General features: G+C 45.4%; 5 protein-coding genes and 3 non-coding genes across 15 annotated transcripts; 7 read left to right on the forward strand and 1 right to left on the reverse strand.

Moving 5' to 3' along the window:
- The first annotated feature begins 211 nt into the window (after positions 1 to 211).
- On the forward strand, positions 212 to 9,214 carry hectd3 (HECT domain containing 3). 3 transcript variants are annotated; one of them, XM_086129166.1, is made up of 19 exons: positions 212 to 308; positions 594 to 1,022; positions 1,605 to 1,858; positions 4,695 to 4,830; positions 4,909 to 5,030; positions 5,113 to 5,226; positions 5,318 to 5,400; positions 6,021 to 6,186; positions 6,277 to 6,358; positions 6,668 to 6,850; positions 7,191 to 7,412; positions 7,505 to 7,618; positions 7,699 to 7,788; positions 7,900 to 8,106; positions 8,182 to 8,311; positions 8,513 to 8,587; positions 8,679 to 8,766; positions 8,840 to 8,908; positions 9,007 to 9,214. In XM_086129166.1, exons 2-19 carry the CDS (start codon positions 672 to 674, stop codon positions 9,089 to 9,091), a joined length of 2,571 nt encoding a protein of 856 aa, XP_085985292.1. In that variant the 5' UTR covers positions 212 to 308; positions 594 to 671; the 3' UTR covers positions 9,092 to 9,214. The 3 variants fall into 3 exon arrangements, with proteins under 3 accessions (XP_085985292.1, XP_085985293.1, XP_085985291.1); XM_086129167.1 differs by having other exon boundaries at positions 8,679 to 8,754; XM_086129165.1 differs by having other exon boundaries at positions 7,900 to 8,311.
- A 624-nt stretch (positions 9,215 to 9,838) lies between these two features.
- On the forward strand, positions 9,839 to 11,992 carry rps8a (ribosomal protein S8a). The gene is made up of 6 exons (XM_086129168.1): positions 9,839 to 9,908; positions 10,627 to 10,733; positions 10,944 to 11,043; positions 11,225 to 11,400; positions 11,584 to 11,713; positions 11,840 to 11,992. The coding sequence occupies exons 1-6, from the start codon at positions 9,905 to 9,907 to the stop codon at positions 11,947 to 11,949; spliced, it is 627 nt and encodes a 208-aa protein (XP_085985294.1). The 5' UTR covers positions 9,839 to 9,904; the 3' UTR covers positions 11,950 to 11,992.
- On the forward strand, positions 10,469 to 10,546 carry LOC147195167 (small nucleolar RNA SNORD55/SNORD39). Its single transcript, XR_015102956.1, has one exon. It is a non-coding gene; the product is annotated as a small nucleolar RNA SNORD55/SNORD39 (small nucleolar RNA).
- On the forward strand, positions 10,769 to 10,876 carry LOC147195168 (small nucleolar RNA SNORD46). The gene has a single exon (XR_015102952.1). It is a non-coding gene; the product is annotated as a small nucleolar RNA SNORD46 (small nucleolar RNA).
- Positions 11,431 to 11,497, forward strand: LOC147195169 (small nucleolar RNA SNORD38). The gene has a single exon (XR_015102957.1). It is a non-coding gene; the product is annotated as a small nucleolar RNA SNORD38 (small nucleolar RNA).
- Positions 11,993 to 12,724: 732 nt separating the features above from the next.
- acadm (acyl-CoA dehydrogenase medium chain) lies at positions 12,725 to 17,465 on the forward strand. The gene is made up of 12 exons (XM_086128794.1): positions 12,725 to 12,820; positions 13,104 to 13,218; positions 14,079 to 14,176; positions 14,253 to 14,322; positions 14,392 to 14,492; positions 14,589 to 14,669; positions 15,019 to 15,149; positions 15,224 to 15,332; positions 16,100 to 16,240; positions 16,319 to 16,414; positions 16,556 to 16,804; positions 17,094 to 17,465. Exons 1-12 carry the CDS (start codon positions 12,806 to 12,808, stop codon positions 17,163 to 17,165), a joined length of 1,278 nt encoding a protein of 425 aa, XP_085984920.1. The 5' UTR covers positions 12,725 to 12,805; the 3' UTR covers positions 17,166 to 17,465.
- On the reverse strand, positions 17,076 to 19,441 carry LOC147195171 (uncharacterized). Its single transcript, XM_086128810.1, has 2 exons — positions 19,172 to 19,441; positions 17,076 to 18,633 (listed from the first exon to the last, which is right to left on the reverse strand). The coding sequence occupies exons 1-2, from the start codon at positions 19,383 to 19,385 to the stop codon at positions 17,876 to 17,878; spliced, it is 972 nt and encodes a 323-aa protein (XP_085984936.1). The 5' UTR covers positions 19,386 to 19,441; the 3' UTR covers positions 17,076 to 17,875.
- Positions 18,539 to 22,992, forward strand: rabggtb (Rab geranylgeranyltransferase subunit beta). 6 transcript variants are annotated; one of them, XM_086128800.1, is made up of 10 exons: positions 18,539 to 18,683; positions 19,667 to 19,776; positions 20,008 to 20,115; positions 20,609 to 20,806; positions 20,891 to 20,996; positions 21,646 to 21,698; positions 21,781 to 21,891; positions 22,031 to 22,156; positions 22,331 to 22,480; positions 22,547 to 22,992. In XM_086128800.1, exons 2-10 carry the CDS (start codon positions 19,774 to 19,776, stop codon positions 22,685 to 22,687), a joined length of 996 nt encoding a protein of 331 aa, XP_085984926.1. In that variant the 5' UTR covers positions 18,539 to 18,683; positions 19,667 to 19,773; the 3' UTR covers positions 22,688 to 22,992. The 6 variants fall into 6 exon arrangements, with proteins under 6 accessions (XP_085984926.1, XP_085984925.1, XP_085984927.1 ...); XM_086128799.1 differs by having other exon boundaries at positions 18,539 to 18,678; XM_086128801.1 differs by having other exon boundaries at positions 18,603 to 18,735.
- Positions 22,993 to 23,326: the final 334 nt, after the last annotated feature.

The raw sequence follows: 23,326 nt of genomic DNA on the forward strand, positions 1-23,326 counted from the left end.
CGCTTTGTACATTTTTATTTGATCACGTTGCTATTTTACTAAACAATGTATTTTTTAAATTCAACGTGGGTACAAAATCAATACATTAATTTCTGTTTTATTTTCTGTTTAAACGTTTTGCCAGTAAGAAAAACTTTCTGCCCTCCCAAAAAAGACACAAATCACATGTAATTAGTACGGTAGCAAAGTACGGAAATCAGAGAGGGTCAAAAGAATCGAAAGCACTTCCGTAGTGTACCGTCACGTCTCCCTATTATCAACACAGATTAAAGATTCAACGAAAAATAAGGCGCTGGCGGTCATTAACGGTACGTAGAATATTAGGTCAATTTAGTTAAATGTCGTTTCTATGTAGTGTCTATCATTTGTTTAGACCCTTTGATAACTTGTGGGCTGCTCAATTCACAACACATTGCTAGCTTGCCGTGTTAGCTTCCTCGAGGACTTGACTGATTTACCACCAGGTCCATAGGAACTTTGCTCACCGATTCACCTTTAGACTCTCTGTGTGAGAGCTTGAAAGCAACGCCCTGCTCGTGACTGCTGCTTTTGTGTTTGACGTTCAGAAATTTCGTTTTTGTTTCGTTTGACAGGTGGGGTCCCAGCGCAAACAGGGAAGACCGCGGGGTCATGTCATCTGACTGCCACTTACATCCATCTCCACCATCATCATGTCTCTGGGGGACAGTCCTCACTTGCTGCTCGGCCGGATTCGCTTTCTGAACCGTTGTATTGAGTGTTTCCGGAACAGCGAGCCCCTTCCCAACAGCCTGTGTTATGTGCCCAGAGAAGTGTGCTATAAGATCTGCAAGGATTCGTCCTCCAGCTCCTGCGCCACTGTCTCGGGGGCCTCCACGGGAGGCTCCGGTAAGACTGTGGTATCAGTCTTTGACAGCCCACACCAGAGTCCGATTCATAAGAAACTATGCAAGTATGCCATTGAGCTAAAGAAAGGGACGTGTATCCGGACCTCAGGGGAGGAGTACTGTAACAGCCAAGGTCTCTGGGTCAAGATAAATAAGGTAAGAAGCAGTGTGTCCTGGCCCCCGATACAATTGCCTTCTTTTAACCACGATGTCAAATTTCCGTGTTGCAAAAGCTACAGACAGTTTAGTTACTCCACTGATAAACAAAAACGTCATTTGATCAAGGCAGAGCGATTGAGAAAACTTCGTAAATGGCTGCAATGGGGATTTCAGCATTCTTCTTTGTGTGAATGTGTAAGGTCGGTAAACATATGTTACGTGAGGTAAGTCATGTTTGAGACAGAATGCTAGACATAATTGCACGTCGCTGGGTAAGGTGACATGGTGGAAACGCAGACAAAGTTAACTTCACCACTAAGGGACAGGCTTATTGACGTTCCTGTTGCTTGGATAAATGGCACTGACATGCTCTTGACATTGAAATAGTGTGTTAGAGTATACTAGCAAGCTAGCCATAATGTTTTACTACAAACCCAATTCCAGTGAAGTTGTGATGTTGTATTGAACATTAATGAAAACAGAATACAGTGATTTGAAAATCATGTTCAATCCATATTTAATTGAATACAAAGACATGATGTTTCATGTTCAAAAATGTGTGTCTGTGTGTGTGTCCAGGAGCAGCTGGAAGAACACCGTCCTGGGCAAGAGCTAGAGGAAGGCTGGATCCTGGTGTGCAAGCACACTGAGGGCGGCGACAGGCTGGTGCCGGTGGAGTCGCCCGAGACGGTGGGCAGGCAACAGCAGCTCTTGGGCTACGACCACAAGGCGTGCAACAGGTGGGAGCACGTGGTGGACGTGGAGAATGCCATGTTCCTTGGATCCAAACCCAAGATAGCGGAGCCGGACGCCGCTGCGGTTGAGAAGCTGAGGTGAGTCTGAAGTAATAAATGTTTAATTAGAAGGCTGCAGAAGTGTACCGATGTCACGGACTGTTTTTTACAACAGATATCATTTCACTGAAAATGGTGCGTCATTCCACTGGTCATCACATTTTTACAAAAAAAAAAAAATTAATAAGAGATGCAAGTGAAGTTTTCGAGATACGTTTTTTGTGCTGATTCAAAATCTGCCTTCATGTTTTTTCTACCATATAATAATAATAATAATAGTGCTAAAAATAATAATGATAATATAATATCCATCCATCCATCCATCATCTACCGCTTATCCGGGGCCGGGTCGCGGGGGCAACAGCTTTAGCAGGGAAGCCCAGACTTCCCTCTCCCTAGCTACTTCTTCCAGCTCTCCCCGGGGGATCCCGAGACGTTCCCAGGCCAGCTGGGTGACATAGTCTCTCCAGCGTGTCCTGGGTCTTCCTCGGGGTCTCCTCCCAGTGGGACATGCCCGGAACACCTCACCAGGGAGGCGCTCAGGGGGCAACCGAATCAGATGCCCAAGCCACCTCATCTGGCTCCTCTCGATGTGGAGGAGAAGCGGGTCGACTCTGAGCCCCTCCCGGATGACCGAGCTTCTCACCTTATCTCTAAGGGAGAGCCCGGACACCCTGCGGAGAAAACTCATTTCGGCCGCTTGTAACCGGGATCTCGTTCTTTCGGTCACGACCCATAGCTCGTGACCATAGATGAGGGTTGGAACGTAGATCGACCGGTAAATTGAGAGCTTCGCCCTTTGGCTCAGCTCCTTCTTCACCACGACAGACCGATACAACGTCCGCATCACAGCAGACGCTGCACCGATCCGCCTGTCGATCTCCCGCTCCCTCCTGACCCCACTCGTGAACAAGACCCCAAGATACTTGAACTCCTCCACTTGGGGCAAGATCTCCTCCCCGACCCGGAGGGGACACTCCACCCTTTTCCGACTGAGGACCATGGTTTCAGATTTGGAGGTGCTGATCTTCATCCCAACCGCTTCACACTCGGCTGCGAAACGCTCCAGTGAGAGTTGGAGAGACCCGTTTGAAGGAGCCAACAGCACCACATCATCTGCAAAAAGCAGGGATGCAATACTGAGGCCCCCAAAACGGATCCCCTCAACGCTTCGGCTGCGCCTAGAAATTCTGTCCATAAAGGTTATGAACAGAATCGGCGACAAAGGGCAGCCTTGGCGGAGTCCTACCCCCACTGGAAACGATTCCGACTTACTGTCGGCAATGCGAACCAAACTCTGACATCGGTGGTATAGTGACAGCCCGTATCAGGGGGTTCGGTACCCCATACCCACGAAGCACCCCCCACAGAACTCCCCGAGGGACACGGTCAAACGCCTTCTCCAAGTCCACAAAACACATGTAGACTGGTTGGGCGAATTCCCACATACCCTCGAGGACCCTGCTAAGGGTGTAGAGCTGGTCCACTGTTCCACGGCCGGGACGAAAACCACACTGCTCCTCCTCAATCTGAGGCTCGACTTCCTGACGGACCCTCCTCTCCAGCACCCCTGAATAGACCTTACCAGGGAGGCTGAGGAGTGTGATCCCTCTGTAGTTGGAACACACCCTCCGGTCCCCCTTTTTAAAAAGAGGGACTACCACCCCGGTCTGCCAATCCAGAGGCACTCTCCATGTTGACCACGCGATGTTGCAGAGGCGTGTCAACCAGGACAGCCCCACAACATCCAGAGCCTTGAGGAACTCCGGGCGGATCTCATCCACCCCCGGGGCCTTGCCACCGAGGAGCTTTTTAACCACATCGGTGACTTCAACCACAGAGATAGGAGAGCCCACCTCAGAGTCCCCAGGCTCTGCTTCCTCCAAGGAAGGCGTGTTGGTGGAGTTGAGGAGGTCTTCGAAGTACTCTGCCCACCGATTCACAACGTCCCGAGTCGAAGTCAGCAGCGCCCCATCCCCACTGTACACAGTGTTAGTGGTGCACTGCTTCCCCCTCCTGAGACGTCGGATGGTGGACCAGAATTTCCTCGAAGCCGTCCGGAAGTCGGCGTCCATGGCCTCACCGAACTCTTCCCACGCTCGGGTTTTTGCCTCGGCGACCACCGAAGCTGCCTTCCGCTTGGCCAGTCGATACCCGTCAGCTGCCTCTGGGGTCCCACAGGCCATAAAGGCTCGATAGGACTCCTTCTTCAGCTTGACGGCATCCCTTACTGCTGGTGTCCACCAGCGAGTACGGGGGTTGCCGCCACGACAGGCACCAACCACCTTACGGCCACAACTCAGATTGGCCGCCTCAACAATAGAGGCACGGAACATGGTCCACTCGGGCTCAATGTCCCCCGCCTCCCCCGGAACATGGGAAAAGCTCTGTCGGAGGTGGGAGTTGAAACTCCTTCTGACAGGGGATTCCGCCAGACGCTCCCAACAAACCCTCATATGTTTGGGTCTGCCAGGACGGACCGGCATCTTCCCCCACCATCGGAGCCTACTCACCACCAGGTGGTGATCAGTTGACAGCTCCGCCCCTCTCTTCACCCGAGTGTCCAGAACATGCGGCCGCAAATCCGATGATACAACTACAAAGTCGATCATCGAACTGGTAATATATTTAGTAGTATTAAGGGTCAGGTGAAGCAACAGGTTGATTGTTTTTTTCTGAAACATCATAGCTATAAATTTCAGTACATGGTAAAATCTGAATTGTGCAATGTTTTATAGGTAAAAAATGAACTCGAAACCTGCAAAATGCTTGACTAACCAGATGGACTCAAATGCACAACACCAGTCACAGATTCAAACCAAAGTCTTTTGTGCTCATCAGGATGTTCAAATAAAACATTGACTCATTACTTTAGGTACATACCTCCAACGTGGACATATGAATGCGATGAGGACCTGGTGCACTACTTCTATGACCACATTGGCAAAGAGGATGAGAACCTGGGCAGCCTGAAGCAGAGCGTGACCAGTATTGACGTTTCCTCATGTTCGGTGAGTAGCAAAGACGACTCAAGTTCCAGACAAAAAGTTTGCCAAAACAATACGGAATGCTGATCACATCACCACCAGGAGGATCCCAGCGGGGGCGTGAACAGCTTGACAGATGGCGACACCAAAACATATTGGGAGAGCGATGGAATGCAGGGACAGCACTGGATACGCCTTCACATGAAGAGGGGCACTGTTGTCAAGTCAGGAGCCACCGCCGCCAACAAAGCCAGTGTTGCATTGTTGTTGTGATCCAAGTGCAAATGTTTGTCTGTTGTGTCGTAGTAAGCTGATTTTGACGGTGGACTCCACAGATGACAATTACATGCCAAAGAGGGTGACCGTCTACGGAGGCGAGGGAGACACCCTGAAGAAGCTGAGTGACGTCACCCTTGACGAGTGAGCTTCTTAAAATTGCCGCATTTCAATCTGCAGACTCTGATTCAGCACAGTATAATTTTTAAACGCCTTTGCCTCACTTTGTCTGCAGCAATCTGATTGGGGAGATATGCGTGCTGGAAGACATGTCATCTCACCTGCCAGTCATTGAGGTCCGAATTGAGGAATGTCGGGGTGAGATTTGATTTACAGATGCAGGTGGGGCGAGGTATTAGTTGGAAGGAGGGAGCAATTATTTGTACAGTTGTAATTTTGGAATACAGTAGTTATCGCAGGATTTACGTTCCACAACCCGTAGCAATAGATGAAAATCTCTGAAGTCTCAGTTAAATATGAATTTTATGAATTAGAGGGCTCCAGACTGGTCCTTTATGGCGGCATCTTGCTCCAAACATTTGAGAGCAAGTTACTTTTTCATCTACACGCGCTCGTGCTTACAGGATTTTTTTTTAAATGACTATTCCTGAATATTTTTTGTTGCTGACAAACTTCTGCTCCACACTTGATCCCAATTATCAGTAATATAGTGAAAATGAGTGGCGTGAAGATTTACATCTTTAGTGGACTTGCTGTGTGTGCCCCTAAATTTATGACGTAAGAGTTAGATTCTGCGAAACATCATAAATTACAATGCATGGTCAGATCTGACTCCTGTTCAAGAGGACTATAAAAAAAATCAAGGATGAAAGGTTTACAATAATTCTTGATGCTTGACAGATAGCCAATTGATAAAATGTTTTTTTGAACCATCTATCATTTCGTGTACTGTATATGTGGCCCTTTCTTTGGAAAAGATGAGGGTATAGATGTGCGCATCCGAGGCTTGAAAATCAAGTCATCATGCGAGCGAGACCTGGGACTGAACGCCGACGTCTTTCAGTCCTCCTACTTGGTTCGCTACCCCCGTCTGCAGGGGACGCCGGCTGATGTCCTTTACCGTCGAGCGCTGATCATCCAGAGGTCGTAAATGTTTATAGTCAAGCAAGCCAAATGAAAAATGCTCATGTGGGCTAACTGTTAAAAATAATCTCTTGATATTTCTTTTCACAGGTTCATTTCTTTACTAGACAACGTTCTCCCGCACTTTGTGCCTGCCTGGGATTACAGCCTGGGCACCTTCAACCACATCAAAGTGAGTTTATTGGTGTTTCATATATTTAAGATGAACTTGTTCATTTAAACTGTGATTTTCAAGGATCGTCTTTGTATGGACGATAGACTGTGCGACATCTAACACTCACATCATTTGGGTTGACAGCAATTGTAGCAGTCCGATTTTATACATCTCGCTTGGCGTCATCTATCACAGACAGTTGTGATCGTATCCCACTTTTGAAAGGTTATGAATAAAAGTACAGTCTCTGTGTGAAAGACATTTTTGATGCAGTTTTTAGATTAAAAAAAAAAAAATTGGGCTTTGCTTCTTTGTGGTACCTTCCAGAGCATAAAGCAGTTCCTACTGCAGTCCAAACGCCGCTCTGCGCTGGTCACGCAGTGCCTGAAGGACTCAGAGACCAGCAAGCCCAACTTTCTGCCGTGCCTCTACATCAATAGGCGGCTTGCCATGGAACACAGGGACAACCCCTCGCTGGACCCCAGCTGCAAGAACGCCGTGTTCAGTCAGGTCAGCTCTGCTTGATTTTATGGTGGCCAAAGTAGATAATAGAGATACTCAATCAACTCCTTTTATCAAGTGAGAGTCAAAAAAGAAAAAAAAGTCTCTGAAATGTAGTCTGTGGAGATTGAAGACATTTTTGACCAGCCTATTTTGACAAAGTAAAGAGTACAAAGTACAGATATCTGTTTACAAATGTAGGGAGATAAAGAAAAACATCACAAGTATAAACACTCCAGTACAGATGACAAATGCATCTATGTGTAGTCACAAAATGTGTACCTCAATACTTGCCACCACTGCACGTCACAGCTATATTGCGGTCACATTTGTACTTGTAACCCCGCAGGTGTATGAAGGCCTAAAGCCGTCCGATAAAATGGAGAAGAGTTTGGATTACAGGTGGCCTGCTCGTTACGACCAGTGGTGGGAATGCAAGTTCATCGCAGAGGGCATCATTGACCAGGGCGGCGGCTTCCGGGACAGCTTGGCCGACATGTCGGAGGAGCTTTGTCCCAGCTCGGCTGAATGTCCAATGCCGCTACCCTTCTTCACGCGAACGTCCAACCAGGTATGACGGAACCTGAAGAATCCTCTTTATTAATTGTACAGGCAATACTTTACAAAAAATCTTTTTTTTTTTGGGGCTCTGTTTCTCTTCAGGGTGCCTTGGAGGCCAGAGACTACTACGTCCCCAACCCATCCTGCAAAGAATTCCACAAGTATGAGTGGATTGGGCAGCTCATGGGTGCAGCACTTAGAGGGAAAGATTTCCTTGTTAGTGATTCTTGTCTTCTTGATTCTTTTGTCTCGTTTTCAGCCAAACTTAATTTGTTGTTGTTGTTCCCATCTGACAGGTTCTAGCTCTGCCCGGTCTGGTGTGGAAGCAGCTGACCGGCGAGGCAGTCAGGTGGAGCAAAGACTTCCACGCTGTTGACTCTGTGCTGGTGAGGATGTTTGTGTACTATTTCTTTTTCTTATTTTATATTCATTTACCATATTTTGCCCATTTCCTCAAATAGTATCCTCACCAAAAAGCTTTTCGGCTGCATTGTCAGGTCAACCTGTTGGATGCCATGGACAATATGGACCGCGAGACGTTCGAGTTCCGTTTCGGCGAGGAGCTGGTGTACACGACGCTGCTAAGCGATGGCCAGATGGTGGAGCTGGTCCCAGGCGGCGGAAATGTGGCCGTCCGCTATGAGGAACGCCGCGAGTTCATCCGCCTGGTGCAAAAGGCTCGACTGGAGGAAAGCAAGCAACAGGTGCATTTTCGCGCTATTGTCCCGACGCTCGCCTTTTGCGCTTTACGGGTCATCCGTCTGTATGTGGAATCGCAGATCGCGGCGTTACAAGCCGGTCTGCTCAAGGTGGTCCCACAGGCGGTTCTGGATCTCCTCACCTGGCAGGAAGTAGAGAAGAAAGTTTGCGGAGACCCAGAGATCAGCGTGGAAGCACTCAAAAGACTCAGTGAGTTGACTGCACAAATAATCTTTGTTATTGTCGCTAATGACTGTGATAGTTAGTAACAGGGGAGGAGAGTTGAACAGCACTGATGTTTTCTATTTGTCTGATTGCGGGATGCCGTGTCGTTGTGTAAAAATGTAAATGCAGGTGTGATGCCAGATATCTGTGTGGAAGAAGCTAATGTGTTTCTAATTTGCTTGCCAGCTTGCTATGAGGACCTGGAACAAAATGACGTTCGTGTGCAGTATTTGTGGGAGGCGCTCACCAACTTCACGAATGGTAAGTCGACTCACTCTTTTCATCCTCAACGCATGAATCCATCATCAAACCTGATGGACCCCCCCCCCCCCCCCCCCCACCATCTTTTCAGAGGACCGTAGCAGATTTCTGAGGTTTGTGACAGGTCGAAGTCGTCTTCCCGCCCCCATTTACATCTTTTCTGACAAGCAAGTATTTTGGCAAGTATAATGATAACTTAACAAGACTTGCAAATGGACATTTTAACCTTTAAACGTTTACTTCCTGCTGTAGCTCTGAGAGCGACGCGCTTCCACAATCTTCCACATGCTCCAGCACACTCTATTTACCGAACTACCCGAGGTAGTCAGTCGGCCATCTGAAACGCATATTCGGACTACTTTTATATGCTGTATTTATGGGCCTGCTGAATGTCGCATGTGTGGATTTTGTCATTGAAGCGCCAAAGTTTGCGAGGAGAAGCTGCGCTACGCCGCCTACAACTGCGTGGCCATCGACACGGATGTGAGCCCTTGGGAAGAGTGACCCCTCCAGGAGTTTCGCTGCACTTGCATCACTTTTGAAAAGGAAGAACTGCCAAGTCATCACAGCTGTAAATAATAGAGAAAGAGAAAATAATAAAGAAATGTACTGTTTATGGAAACTTGACTTTTTCTCTCCTGTGATATCTGTGCATTATTGTTTGTGTGACAATCTCAAGATGTAATAATGATGACACTAATGTAACTATGGCATGTGTAATATACCTGTGATTAGCTCACAGCCATCCATGGTGTACTCCCCTCTCACCCAAAGCACCACAAAGGAGCCCCCAAGAGTACCGGTACTTATAATTCAACAGAGCCTTGAGTATTGAGGAAGAACAGGACAGTAACAAAAGTTGAAAATGCATCTTCAGGTTTGACAACATTGTTACTCAATTTCCCAAGTGACCATGTGGAGAAACAGTCCTTTGTCTGCCTGTCAACCCCCCCCCCCCAAAAGGCTTGGTTTTTAAAGATTATTTAGCCTCATTTCATACAGTATTAATTGCAGGGCATGATAAAAATCTGTATTGCACAAGCTTTTAGAGGTCAAACTTAAAAAAACAAATTAAAAAACTGTATCTCTAAAACGTAATCTGATGGGGGTGTGAAAATAGATACTGCATTTGAGATGCCGTAGAAAATATTTTTATATTCTTATATCTTAATACATCTGTTTTTATTACTACAAATTATAAAGCGGCTTATTTACAAACGTCAAACCTCGTTGTTCAACGTGAATTCTCGCGAGATGAATTGGCTTCAAACCTTCCCATGATCCCTTGCGATTCCTCTTTCTAGCCGGCGCCTGAGAATGGGTATGAGTTTTCATGTTTGGGTCGGAGGGCGAATCCGTGCCCATCTGTCGTTTTATACTAGACATTTCGAACTTGCTTGTAAATATATTAAGGCTGAGTAGAATTTGAGTCATGGCGTTTTCAGTTTTAGTATGTGCGGGCTGGTTGTAATGTTTTAAGGAAGTCGTTTTCCGTGGACGTGTGAAATGCTCCAAGATGGCTCCTCGCTAGCCGTGTGTCGAGCTTTTGGTGCCTAATTACGGCATGGCACGCGTGATTGTGGTTTTGGGGACAGCATAAGGTATTTTATCATAGTGTGCTCACGAAGTTGGAGGTTTCCCTGTCATGTAGAAGCTGGTAAATTCAACCATGTGATTTGGACAATCGACGTTAGCGTCGCGGATAATCGCGTAGCATCTTCAAGCTACAACGTGCCTCCTTTACAATTACAGTAGTTAAATGTCACAAACTAGCTAAATGTCGTTTTTGTATTCCCTGCTTGCTGCCGTTATAAACATTACAAATTTTTGAAGTCGTGCAGTGTTGTTCCTACGGTGACTGGCTGTAGTTTTGACGATGCTTGAGTGACATGATGAAGCTGTTAATGCGGAATCCAAATGCATAGTGTGGACAACCTACCTTGGAGAACTGATCGCTCAAGCATTGTCTGATAATGCTTCGTGTGCATGTGCTCATGCTTGGCCCGCCTTCTAAAAGTTTCGATATAATCTTTTCTCAGGTATCTCGAGGGACAACTGGCACAAACGCCGTAAAACCGGCGGCAAACGTAAGCCCTACCACAAGAAGAGGAAGTATGAACTCGGTCGCCCTCCCGCAAACACAAAGGTAAATGTCAAATGTTGTGGTTTATCCCTTCATGTCACGTGAGTGATGAAAACTGGACCTTAGGTAGGTCTTATTTGTACTGTTTTGGTGCAAAGCTTGGGACCTACCCGTGCTAGGCCTTGTCATAGTTACACTGACACGCGATTAAGAAATAAAAACAATTTTGACTGGATGGGTTTGATAGGAGTTAAAAGAATTGCTTTTCTTTAGATTGGCGCTCGCCGTATCCACACCGTGAGGGTCCGTGGTGGGAACAAGAAGTATCGCGCCCTGAGATTGGACGTTGGCAACTTCTCATGGGGCTCTGAGTGTAAGTCTCCCAATTTAAGGTGGTTCTAAAGCTTCCTGAGATGTTCAATGAAGATATCTATCCAGTTCTGCTACTGAATGAATGCAAGTGCTGATATTTTACACTGAGAATCTCCCTACTGGGAACACTTGGTAGTCATAAATCAGGTGGTGGTTGAAAATTAGCATTTCATCTCACACAGGCTGCACACGCAAGACCAGGATCATCGACGTGGTCTACAACGCCTCCAACAACGAGCTGGTCCGAACCAAGACCTTGGTGAAGAACTGCATCGTGCTGGTTGACAGCCTCCCTTACAGGCAGTGGTATGAAGGTCACTACACCACTCCTCTGGGTCGCAAGAAAGGAGCCAAGCTGGTGAATGTTTTACATACAAATAAGTCTGTCTTTCCGTGAAGATAACTGTCCAGTTCTGCAACTGAATGGAAGTGATGATCATAAAAACTCTGAGAAAGACCTGTCATCTCAACCCAATCGCTCTGGAGATGTGTCAGATTGTGACGCTTTGGAGCTAAACTGTCACCAACCTTTGCTCTGTAGACTCCTGAGGAGGAAGAGGTCCTGAACAAGAAGAGGTCCAAGAAGACCCAGAAGAAATACGACGAGCGTAAAAAACTGGCCAAGATCAGCCCACTCTTAGAGGAGCAGTTCCTACAGGGAAAACTTCTTGGTGAGCCAAAAGAAAAAAACAGTCCCGCCTATTAGAGAGAATGTATAGTAATTATGTCGAAATGAAGTGGGTTGGGGTACTTGAGTAGCCCGAAGTTAATGTAAATTCCGCATTGTCCATTTGCAGGTTGCATCGCCTCCAGACCAGGCCAGTGTGGCCGAGCAGATGGATACATTCTGGAGGGCAAAGAACTGGAGTTCTATCTGAGGAAGATCAAGGCCAAGAAAGGCAAATAAATGTTTTTCACATGCCAATTAAAAAAATAAGAAACGTCTCAAATTTGTCCTAGTTTTTACTCTCTTAAGAACACCCGTCTTCAGGTAAATCGTGTTTTGTAAATATTATAGACTAAAAGTGCTTTCAGAAGGTTGCTATACAGCGCTATGGTGTGCCAGCACTTCTTAATTTTACCCTCGAGGGTCAGTACCCGGTGGACTTCACAAAAGCACAGAACTCTCTCTTGCCCTTGTTGATACTCATATGGCTTATTCACTGCAACTAAAACCTTTTAAAAGGGATTTTATTTTCAAGCCTCCAGCACACATTTATTTTGCGTGTACACTGTACATCGACATGTCAACAAAGAAATGCCAACTTCAGAACAGTTACTTCTGGTGCTGCGTCTTCATTAGCTAAACGAGGAAACCGTGTAAATTGCTTTGAGTTCCAAAGGTAGGAAAGTGCTATCTTAGTGACAGCCCAACTACCATATATGCATCCACTTTTTGGACATTTCCAATGGCTATATGAGATGTAAAAGTACCGATAATGGGTGCAATAGAAATGTATGACATCTGTATGCCTGTGCAAATACGGGGGTGTCATCGTATTTGACGTGACTAACCTTAAACTTATTCACCATAAAATGCTCAACGAGCGGAGCCTTATGAAACCTCCCGGTTTGCTTTGGCTCGCGGTAGCATTCCGAAAAACGTTTGAAGGGTGTGAAAGGTGAGGTTCCACACACGAGCACTAGGGCAAAGTTCACTCTCCGAGAGCCCGCTGAGGCCACGTGACTGAACGCACCACCGTGATTGGGCGAGCGGGCAGTCATATTCGAGGGGGGGCTCAATCTGAGTTGAAGTCGCAACGATGCTCTTGAATAAGGTGAGTTTTTAATCATTTTTCAAACGTTATCTACTTGTATCCAAACAACAACCAACAAGGTGAATCAAGTCACCATGTGCTTGTTTTCTTTATAAAATGGCGCGCCGATGTGTAGACGTGCTAGCAAATGAAGTACACATACGGCTAACGTTAGCTGGTTTTTAACGGTATTTTTAACGGCTTTTAATCTTCAAGTGTATTCACAAATACCCCAATCGAACTGCTGTCATAATGTCACTGGTTATTCGGGGACTGAATTGTGGTTACCCACAACTACTTCCAGGTACTCAGAACCGGGATGCGCTGCGGCGTCGTTCGGCTCCAAAGCTCCAGTGCCACCGCCGCTGAAGCTAAAATCTCCGGCGAGAAGACCGCAGCAGCTACTGGCTTCTCGTTTGGTGGGTGGTCTCAAGATCTTGAGACTTTTTTTTTGTCACCTCGGTTGATGGAGATGATTTATTGATTGGTGGGTTAATTCGGAAACACAATTGTCCAAACACAGCTGGGAAATCTTAATTTGAAAATCGAGTTGTCAAATCCTGGAGCAGTTTTCGGAAAAGGTGCAACCGGATTGGAAAATTAATAGTTACCTTATGTATTTATGCAGCAAATACACAAATGAAGCTGCTTGTTTTGACAGTTACATAAAGTACTCTGAAAATGCAAAATGTTGGCCGCTTTATTATGCTGAGTGTCCAACCCTGTTTGTACACTTGCTATCATTTAATCACACCGGTGCCCCTTTGTGGTGACATTTCTGGGCTTCTTTCTTACTTTCATTTTCAACTGACGACCATCCATACTTTAAATCAAATGCAGCTTTGTGACACTGTGTTTTTAACAGTCGCAATCAGCAATGCGAAATAATCACTGACTGATTTTGGCCAAATTAATGAATGGGTTGAAACACCTGTGTGGAGGAGCAATTATGAAAAGTTAAAAGTCACATTCCTGTTGCGTAATTTCTGTTGTATAATCAAATTGCTCGGTTAGAACAAACTGTCATCTTACAATATATTTTACATTTTTTAGTAGAGTCAAAAGTTCTCCATCATCCCCCAGTGTGAAACCATCAATTTAAATATTTTTTAAAATGGAAGTGTTTTACATGACCAAGAAATAATTCTCTCCAATCATGCATCAAAAATCTGAGAAAGTTGTCACAGTAGAAAATATATCCTGTCCATTGGTAGAATCTCTTCATTGAGGGAGTGCTCGTTTCACACGTTTAACAGTCCTTTTGCTGTCTGTGCCGCAGAGTTCACGGATCAACAGCGAGAGTTCCAACAGCTTGCTCGCAAGTTCGCACGAGAGGAAATTGTCCCACACGCGGCAGAGTACGACAGAACTGGGGAGGTGAGTCTGGGTGATGCGGTGTGTCAAGATAAATTTACAGCATTACAATTTGACTTGATTGCCTTGCGGTTTGCAGTACCCATTACCTATCATCAAAAAAGCGTGGGAGCTGGGTCTGATGAATGGTCACATCGGAGAGGAGTATGGTACGTTTGCATGGCACGTTTTTCCATTTTTCATTGAAATGTTAATTTGTTGATTGTTTAAAATATAAGGTGGAATGGGCTTGTCCATCTTCGACAACTGCCTGATCACGGAAGAGCTGGCCTACGGTTGCACGGGAGTCCAAACTGCCATCGAGGCAAATTCTCTCGGGGTAAGAGCTCTAAATTGTTTCTGCTAATTCCATGGCAAACACTTCAATGGTAAAATATTTCATTTGAATTGTAAAATGTGTCTCCGTGCCCTACAGCAAATGCCTGTCATTATAGCTGGTAATGAGACACAGAAGAAGAAATATCTGGGGAGGATGACTGAGGAGCCGCTAATGTGTGTAAGTACAATTTTATTTTTCCTTTGGTGGTTTTTCGCCCAGTAAGTATGCTCATAGTCGAACTGTTGCAGGATTCTGCAAAGACTTTTCATGAGTGGTCGGCCGTCGATCAAGTTTTGCTGCCATTCTGAAATTTTAATCATGGGTGATTGCAGTCACGATGTCGCAGGTGTAACGCCCAATTCAAATATTTTGGGTCACATAAGCTTTTACAAGAAAAATCACGTTTGTCAGGTACAACGTGACATGAGCCAATATGAAGCTATGCACAACCCTTGTGAGGGTAAGCGGCTCGGAAAATGGATGGACATATTTAAATCATGTACCGGTATTCTGTGATCTCCTGCAGGCGTATTGTGTCACGGAGCCGGGGGCGGGCTCAGACGTGGCAGGCATCAAGACCCGGGCAGTGAAGACTGGCGATGAGTACGTGGTCAACGGCCAGAAGATGTGGATCACAAACGGCGGCAAAGCCAACTGGTAATGTGCACTTGAACAATGAATTTGTGATCAATCTTCTCTGGATTGTGTTTCATTTGTTCTTTTGTTGCCAGGTACTTCCTGTTGGCCCGCACTCACTCTGATCCCAAATGCCCCACCAACAAGGCTTTCACTGGCTTCATTGTGGATGTGGACACGCCCGGAATCCAAATAGGAAGGAAGGTAAGATGTTTAGCGTACCATTTGTCCTGTTTCCAAGGCCTTATGAGCCTTTGAGTGAATAATAATAATAATAATAATAGATTTTATTTATAAGCGCCTTTCAAGACACCCAAGGACACTTTACAATAACAAAAAACACTTGAATGATCCTTTATGGATCGAAATACTGTTTTGTTCACATGGTAACTCTTTGTAACCCACGTGTCTGAATCAAATTTCTTCCATCAAAATACACAAAGGTTAAAAAAAGTTTGTCTCCGGCGAATGCGGAATACTTTTTTTCTTGCTGGGATGATTGGAGGCGGAGCTAAAGGGTTGTGATGAAAGCACTTCTTAATGATGCTAACTTGTCGATTGGCTACATCTTCGCGATCCCTAATGTGACTTATGGGGGACGTTTCTGTGTGCCCTTTGCAGTGGCACAGTCAAAATTGTAGCTCTTCGCCCGTGACTGGTTGGCCACTCCTGGTCGAAATGAATCTCTTGAGCTCAATGTGGCAGTTCCTTGGCAACAAGATGCCACCGAAAAAATGTGTGACTGGCCTAATTCACCTGTGACCATTCGTACAACAGAATGATCAATTATTTCGTGAGACATACAGTATGTTTTGTGACATATTTATAAAGTGCTGTCCTCTGAGATTTTTCTAATGTAAAATAGTTGGCATGGCTCAAAGGTGGGAAATTATTCAGAGGGGTGGTCACTATTTGACAAACAAGCAATTCTAATTGTGTGCGTGTGTCATCTCCCCCGCTTGGGACCTCAGGAAAGGAACATGGGCCAGAGGTGTTCAGACACACGAGGCATCACTTTTGAGGAAGTGAGGATTCCAAAGGAGAACGTCCTGCTCGGCGAGGGTGCCGGGTTCAAGATCGCCATGGGTGCCTTTGATAAGACTCGGCCGCCCGTAAGTAACATGATGGCAAAGTCGTGTCGTTTTGAACATGACGTTTAGTAAATTAGATTTGCTGATAATGTTGCACAGGTGGCGGCTGGAGCCACCGGGCTGGCTCAGAGGGCCCTCGACGAAGCCACCGCTTACGCTTTGGAGAGGAAAACGTTCGGCAAAGTGATCGCTGAGGTTTGTTTCAAAGTGTTAAGAAATGCAAATGTATTTTATTGTGGGATCCGTTGCCTCCTTCACACATGCATACATCATGATTGGCCCTAAGACGATAAGACATTTTACCAGCAGTGTAAAAGGGTGCATCTTCTCTGGCAGCACCAGGCAGTCTCCTTCCTGCTGGCCGAGATGGCGATGAAGGTGGAGCTGGCGCGCATGGCGTACCAGCGCGCCGCCTGGGAGGTGGATCGCGGCCGGCGCAACACCTATTACGCCTCCATCGCCAAGGCCTTTGCCGGCGACATTGCCAACCAGGTGGCCTCGGACGCCGTGCAGGTCTTTGGCGGCAACGGCTTCAACAGCGAGTACCCGGTGGAGAAGCTGATGCGCGACGCCAAGATCTACCAGGTGGGCGGGGCTGCGATGATTCCGCAATGTGATGTTTTGCCAGGGTGGGAAGTACGGAACCAACTACAAATGCTTTGTTACTGTGTTTAAGTTGATTTTTCAGATCTCTGCATTTGAGTTTATTTCTCGACCACTTTTAAACAAGTACATTCTCTTCTTTTGTCAAAATAGGCTTGCAAGTCGTTTGTAAGTAAAGGTGTTCACTCGGGACTTGAAGAGCCCCCCTGCAATAACATTCCGTACTTCCACGGCCAGCTAATGTGTTGTAACATTTTCTTTTTTTTTTTAGATCTACGAAGGCACTGCTCAGATCCAGAGGCTCATTGTTGCCCGCGAACACTTGGCAAAAGCTAAGAAATAAGCCTTGTGTGTGTGTGTACACATGTGTAAAAACACAATTCAAGTAACTCATTTTTTCTTTGCATTTAATTCCCCTTTGTCACCTGCTGCCTTGCTCAATGGAGTCCAGATTGGGGGTGTGCCTATATAATTATAACCCTTCAAACAAATGACACACATGCCATTAGAATGGGAGTTGAAATATGAAAGTCCAATGTACAAATGCCAAACTGAGAAAAATCATGTCCTCAGTGTTTTGCTACAAACGTTATCTGTGTCTGTTACCTGTTCTCATAAAGCTTTGACGGAGGCAAAAAAGTTACCTTGTGGAGTTTAAAATGTAATTTTATTGTTGGTGAATCCAACTCCTGATGTTAACCACTCGGCCATGCACTTTTAAAGTAGCACAACTAGTGCCAGTTTATTGGAACACAATTAGCATTTCAATGGGAAATTTTGATTTGTGTAAATCAAACATTTTTGGCCCAAGCTTTGCAGAGCAGTAGCTTGGGACATGCGTATTGTTGTAGGATTCCAGTTTCCTCAATGATGGCTTCTCCCCGCTACCTCTATCATGGGTGTACATGAACGACAATTGAGTGCCTTGATCATGTCGACCATGAGATTTCTGGGTTGCTGTGACCGACTCTTGAGGATAGCATTTGCTTAACAATGAGCAACAACGTTTTTCTCCTGTTTTTATAACAAGTTGAGCAACTAAAGATTTTCATTTTATCCCGTGTGCATTCTCATGTGCCTGAACATGTTTTGCTTAAGAGTGAATGCCCTACCACAAAATGAGCAAGCAAAAGGTTTTTCTCCCGTGTGTATTCTCATGTGCGTTTCCATGCAGTCTTTTCGAGTGAATGTTTTTCCGCAAACTGGACAACTGAAGGGCTTTTCTCCAGTGTGCATTCTAATATGTGATACCAAGCTTGCCTTTTGAATGAATGTTTTATCGCACATTGAGCAACTAAAGCGTCTTTCTTGCTCATGTGTTCTCCTGTGGGCTGTAAAGTGTGCCTTTTGAGAGAATGTTTTTCCACAAACGGAGCAGGTGAAACGTTTTGGGCGCATTTTTGAAGTTCTCTTCCAGTAACCTGCTGAGTTTACGTCGCTTCTACAAAGTTCTTTAGTCTCGTCAATATCTGGCAATGGAGCTAAGAGGTCACCGGGTGGTGGTCCTCCTGAGTGGTCACCACTTGGACTGTGAGCATGAAGCTGTAGCAAGTCAGGAGAAGGTCCATTTTCATTGTCTTCACCCTGCATAGAGAATCGAGTCAGTGGTAAGTTGCCGACATCACCTGGCTCCTCTTCCTTCTTAACACGGAGGGGCTGTTGATGCTTCTCTTCTTCCACAACATCATGGGGCTGTGGCTCTTCCTCTTTAACAAGCGAGTGCTGTAGAGACTCCTCCTCCTCCGAATTGGAGCTACTGTGTTGCAGCTGAACGGGGAGTTCTTCCTGATGAGCAGCCAGCACCTGGACATCTGCAGGACACAAGCAACAGAGTTTGGATCAACTAGTCTTAAATTGTGAGGTGGGAGGGGGGCTTCTGTCAAGGCATTTTGTTCACAACGACAAAAAAAAAAGTAGGTGCTGCCTGCACAGTCTTCGGTACACAGCCATAAAAAGCTTGTACAACAGCTTTGAAATTTACTGGCAACGCTTGTTGTCTTGCTCCAGTAGAAAAGATAGATACATTAGAATATTTTAGATTATATAGTCTGCGGTGGTTAGTTTTGTTAACCGCTGTGTGGCCATTTGCATGGAAAGTTTAAAATATATTCAAGAGGAGACTGCGGGCAGCGAAAAAAAAACTCAACTAAAATTGTTTGTGATATACGCTTAGTAAAATACGACTGTCCTCCATCAAGCTCAAGTAAAATTTGAAGGCACTTGATCACATTGAGTAGGTCAAGAGCAACTCTTCGTTGCAGTTGCTTTGAAAAACAATGGTCTGATTAGATATTTACACAAAACTCTTGTTCTGTAAACAAGACATTGCGGAAAGTTGAGAGAACAGACCTTCGGCACATAGCACAATATTAGTCTTGCAAATAGCCTCTAGTTGTTGTCTTTGACGCTCGGTCTCCTCTCTCGCACGGCAAAGCTGCTCCTCGTACGACGCAATCGTTCTTTCAAACAGTCCGAAGATTTCGTCGGCGGCCTCAATAAGCTGCTCCCTCACTAACTTTTTCAACATTTTCACGTCGGTGACTCTTGACGACTCCATTGACATCTTTAGCTTATTGGTGTGCCTCTTTCTCTTTTAATTTACGGGCGGAATACATCTCTTTGGAAATTTCCGCCACCTGCTGTGCAGGGATGTGCAAACAGGTTTGGCAGCTGACGATTACCCGGAGCTTTAAAGGGGAAATCAAACAAAAATGTTCTTCATAATTTATAACAACGTGTTCCGTGCCCCTCTACTGTTCTTAAAACTGTATTCTGATTAGTATTGCGTTTGAGGAAGATGAATTAAGCAAATACAATTATTACACTTGCACTTCGCTCTCCAAGGTCCTGGTGGCAGCAAAGCCCCTTCTGTCTTTCCGTCCGTCTGTCACTGTTGTTGACAATCATCGAAGAAGAGCAGGTCCCTGTATGATCATGCGTCAAATTTCGGCATGGTAAAGATCCTCTATCTATTTATCTTGTTGAAAGTTTTAATATGAACATGTAGCGAGCGTGAATGAACGCATCGGTATGCTCCGTTGAGTACAACTTGGTCGTTGTCAAGAGATTGACATGGCAGCTAAAAATGGTTAGCATTTGGTGTAGCATTTAGCGCTTTTACATTGGAATTCTCGAGCTGTTCATACTTCAGCGGTGCTGTATTTGTTAACATTTTTTTATGTCAGGGTACTCAAGTGAAAGACGTCTTCATTAGTCCTGACGCCCCCCACACTCTCCTACTGGACAAACATGCAGACTACATCGCTGCTTATGGCTCCAAAAAGGATGACTATGTGAGTGTTCAACGCCATTTCTGTCAGAAAGGTCGTGTCACAAAATATTGTTTAAATTCTTGAGTCAGGAGTAGGGTTTCGAATTAGTGTTTCAAAACATGGTAATTCTTTCAAATGAGTTGTCAAGCCCTCCCTGAGCAGCACATTCATGTTGGGGTACAATCTATTGTACTTTTTTTTCTGAAATACATTTCTACTTTTTTTTTTTTTATAAATAGTGCCAACCACAGCATATACCTGTTCCTTGGTGCAAACGTTGCAAAAAGGAGTTGAGCTGCCTGTTAATCTTAGTACACCGGGATTGAAATAAAATTTAATACAATTTCGCTGCTGGGTTAAGGTTTCAATTTACTATTTCAAGACACGACACAAGCTATTTAAGGCAAGCATTTATTTGTCTTCAGGGAATGACACAGACTAATTGGAGCTGGGCTCCTATTAAAAGAGTTGAGGCCTGCTATTTGAGGAAATACTGTCATGTGTGCGTGAGCAGGAGTACACGCTGTCTGAGTACCTGCGAATGAGCGGCATCTACTGGGGTCTGACGGTGATGGACCTGATGTCTCAGCTGCCGCGCATGAACCGCCAGGAGATTGTGGACTTCATTACGGCGTGTCAGCATGAATGCGGCGGCGTTGGCGCCAGCATTGGCCATGACCCACACTTGCTCTACACGCTCAGCGCTGTGCAGGTGATGACACATTAGCACACATGCTCTCATGATTCCGCTGGCCCTCCAGTCATCAACATTTTTTTTTCATACCACCCCTGGCAGATTCTGTGTTTGTATGACAGCGTGGACGCACTGGACGTGGACAAAATTGTGGAGTACGTCAAAGGGCTGCAGCAGGTCGACGGATCATTTGCAGGAGATAAATGGGGTATGGAACTAGAATAATATAAACAATATCAGAGGAATTGGCACCCCCACTTCAACATTGGAACAATATGATTAACACCAATAGGATTTCATGGTTGGGGTTTTAAATGAGGGTTTGCAGCCGCATTTCTGTTTTCAAACTAGGGTTTTGTGACAAGTTTAGGGAAACACATGAACATTTCCAAACAAGGGGAGGGGTTTTGACTCTGGGTTAGGAATTCAAGGCAGGGTTGGAGTTTCAAGTGAGAGTTTCATATTAGGGTTTTAAGAAAAGATTAGGGTTGCAAGACAGGTTCACATTTCAAGAAAAGGCTTGGGTTTCAATGCAGGGTTAGGGCTTCAAATATAGATCGCGAATTGATTAGAGTTTCAAAACAATCTTTATCTTCATTTCGGGGTTTTCTTGACAATAAAGGGTTTGAATTAGGGTTTCCAGACAAGGTTATGGTTTGAAGTCAGGGTTTCAAAATGAGGGTTTCACAACAGGTTTTGAAATTTACATTTGTTGTTCATCTGGACCTGCTCCTGATTGGTGCAAAAGGATCTCATTCGCATTTGTCACATGTGATGAATTTAGTTGCTGTCTTGACCTTTTGGTTGGTGCAGGAGTTTGTTCAAGTTTGACATTTTTATTTCTTTTGCCTCCTCAGGTGAAATCGACACAAGATTTTCCTTCTGCGCAGTGGCCACTCTTTCATTACTGGTGCGTCATTTTCATTGCCGTGCTTGTTTTGCCTGTCCCAGTCCTCATCCATAAAATGGCCGCCGTCCCCCATCCCCAACAGGGTAAGATGGACGCCATCGATGTGGACAAGGCGGTGGAGTTCGTCTTGTCCTGTATGAACTTCGACGGTGGTTTCGGCTGCAGGCCCGGGTCAGAGTCTCACGCCGGTCAGGTAAACGGCATCTTAACGTCTTGTCGTGTTCATATTTAGTTCAAGCGCTGGGCAATCATCTTTTCAGCTGTGTGGAAGAATCATGGCAATTGTTCTTTCCAAACTTGCGGTCAGTAACCGCAGCGTCTCGGTTTGCCAGATTTATTGCTGCACGGGCTTCCTGTCGCTGACGGGCCAGCTGCACCAGCTCAACGCCGACCTGCTAGGCTGGTGGCTCTGCGAGAGGCAGCTGCCGTCAGGTGGCCTCAATGGGCGGCCCGAGAAGGTTCTTGCAAGTGTTCACCGTTATGCTACAAATGCTTACTCTGAGACTGGTTGCTAATATTTTGCTTATTTTACTTGAGCAATATGAAGGAGTCTGGCAATGAAAGACATGTTGTAAATGTAGCGGGATCCAGCAAAGCATTGTGGGAAATTTCACCATCTCGGCTTGTTCCAGCTTCCGGATGTGTGCTACTCCTGGTGGGTTCTGGCATCTCTCCGAATCATCGGCAAGATTCACTGGATCGACAAGGACAAGCTGCGCTCCTTCATCCTGGCCTGCCAAGACGAGGAGACGGGAGGCTTTGCCGACCGACCGGGCGATATGGTGAGCGCAAACCTGTCAATCGACCTTTCCGACGCGGTATCATTGCTAACTCGTCCCTTTGCGTAGGTGGACCCGTTCCACACTCTGTTTGGTATCGCCGGACTCTCCCTGCTGGGAGATGAGAAGATCAAGGCAGTGAATCCTGTACTGTGCATGCCCGAGGACGTGTTGCAGAAGCTCGGCCTGAAGCCGGAGCTCCTCAGCTAACCCTCGTATGTTAATTTGTTACACTTGCACGGACACACTCCGAAATTGTCCTCACTAAACATTCCTGTCTGCGAAACTCGCCATCAAACAATATTGAAATCCTATATCACACAAGGACTCTAGTTTCCATCCATTTCCTAAAACGGCTAATTTACAGTATGTGGATCAAACGGTTACTTAAATAATGAAATGTGAATTGAGCGCCCCATTTTATTTTATCTTCTGTATAAAAAACATTTCGTGTGAATATGAATATGTAACTTATTTGTTTCCTTCAGGCAATAAATGTTTAGATGTGCTCCTTAGGTAGTGTTGCTTCTGTTCTGTCATACAACGCTAGATGGCACTGTTACCTGTATGAATACACCACTCGCACTAAATCTATTCCCCCTATCCTCCACTAGTAAGGACAAAATGTAAAAGTATTGGACAAAAGAGTAATGGACAAAATTATATTATGAGTTATGTAAATGTTGAAGTTACGAGTATGGGTTCAAAACCAATGTAAGAGTTTCAAATTAGGATATGAAGCCATGGTTGGGGTTCAAATTAGGGTTTCAAGACAAAGTGGGTTAGGATTTCAAAACGGTTGGTTTCAAAATTAGGTTTTGAAGCCAAGATTAGTGTTTGAAATAAGGA

This window comes from Hippocampus guttulatus, chromosome 14 (genome assembly GCF_054856545.1).
Source record: "Hippocampus guttulatus isolate MCC_2025c chromosome 14, RoL_Hgut_1.0, whole genome shotgun sequence".
Taxonomy (NCBI): domain Eukaryota; kingdom Metazoa; phylum Chordata; class Actinopteri; order Syngnathiformes; family Syngnathidae; genus Hippocampus; species Hippocampus guttulatus.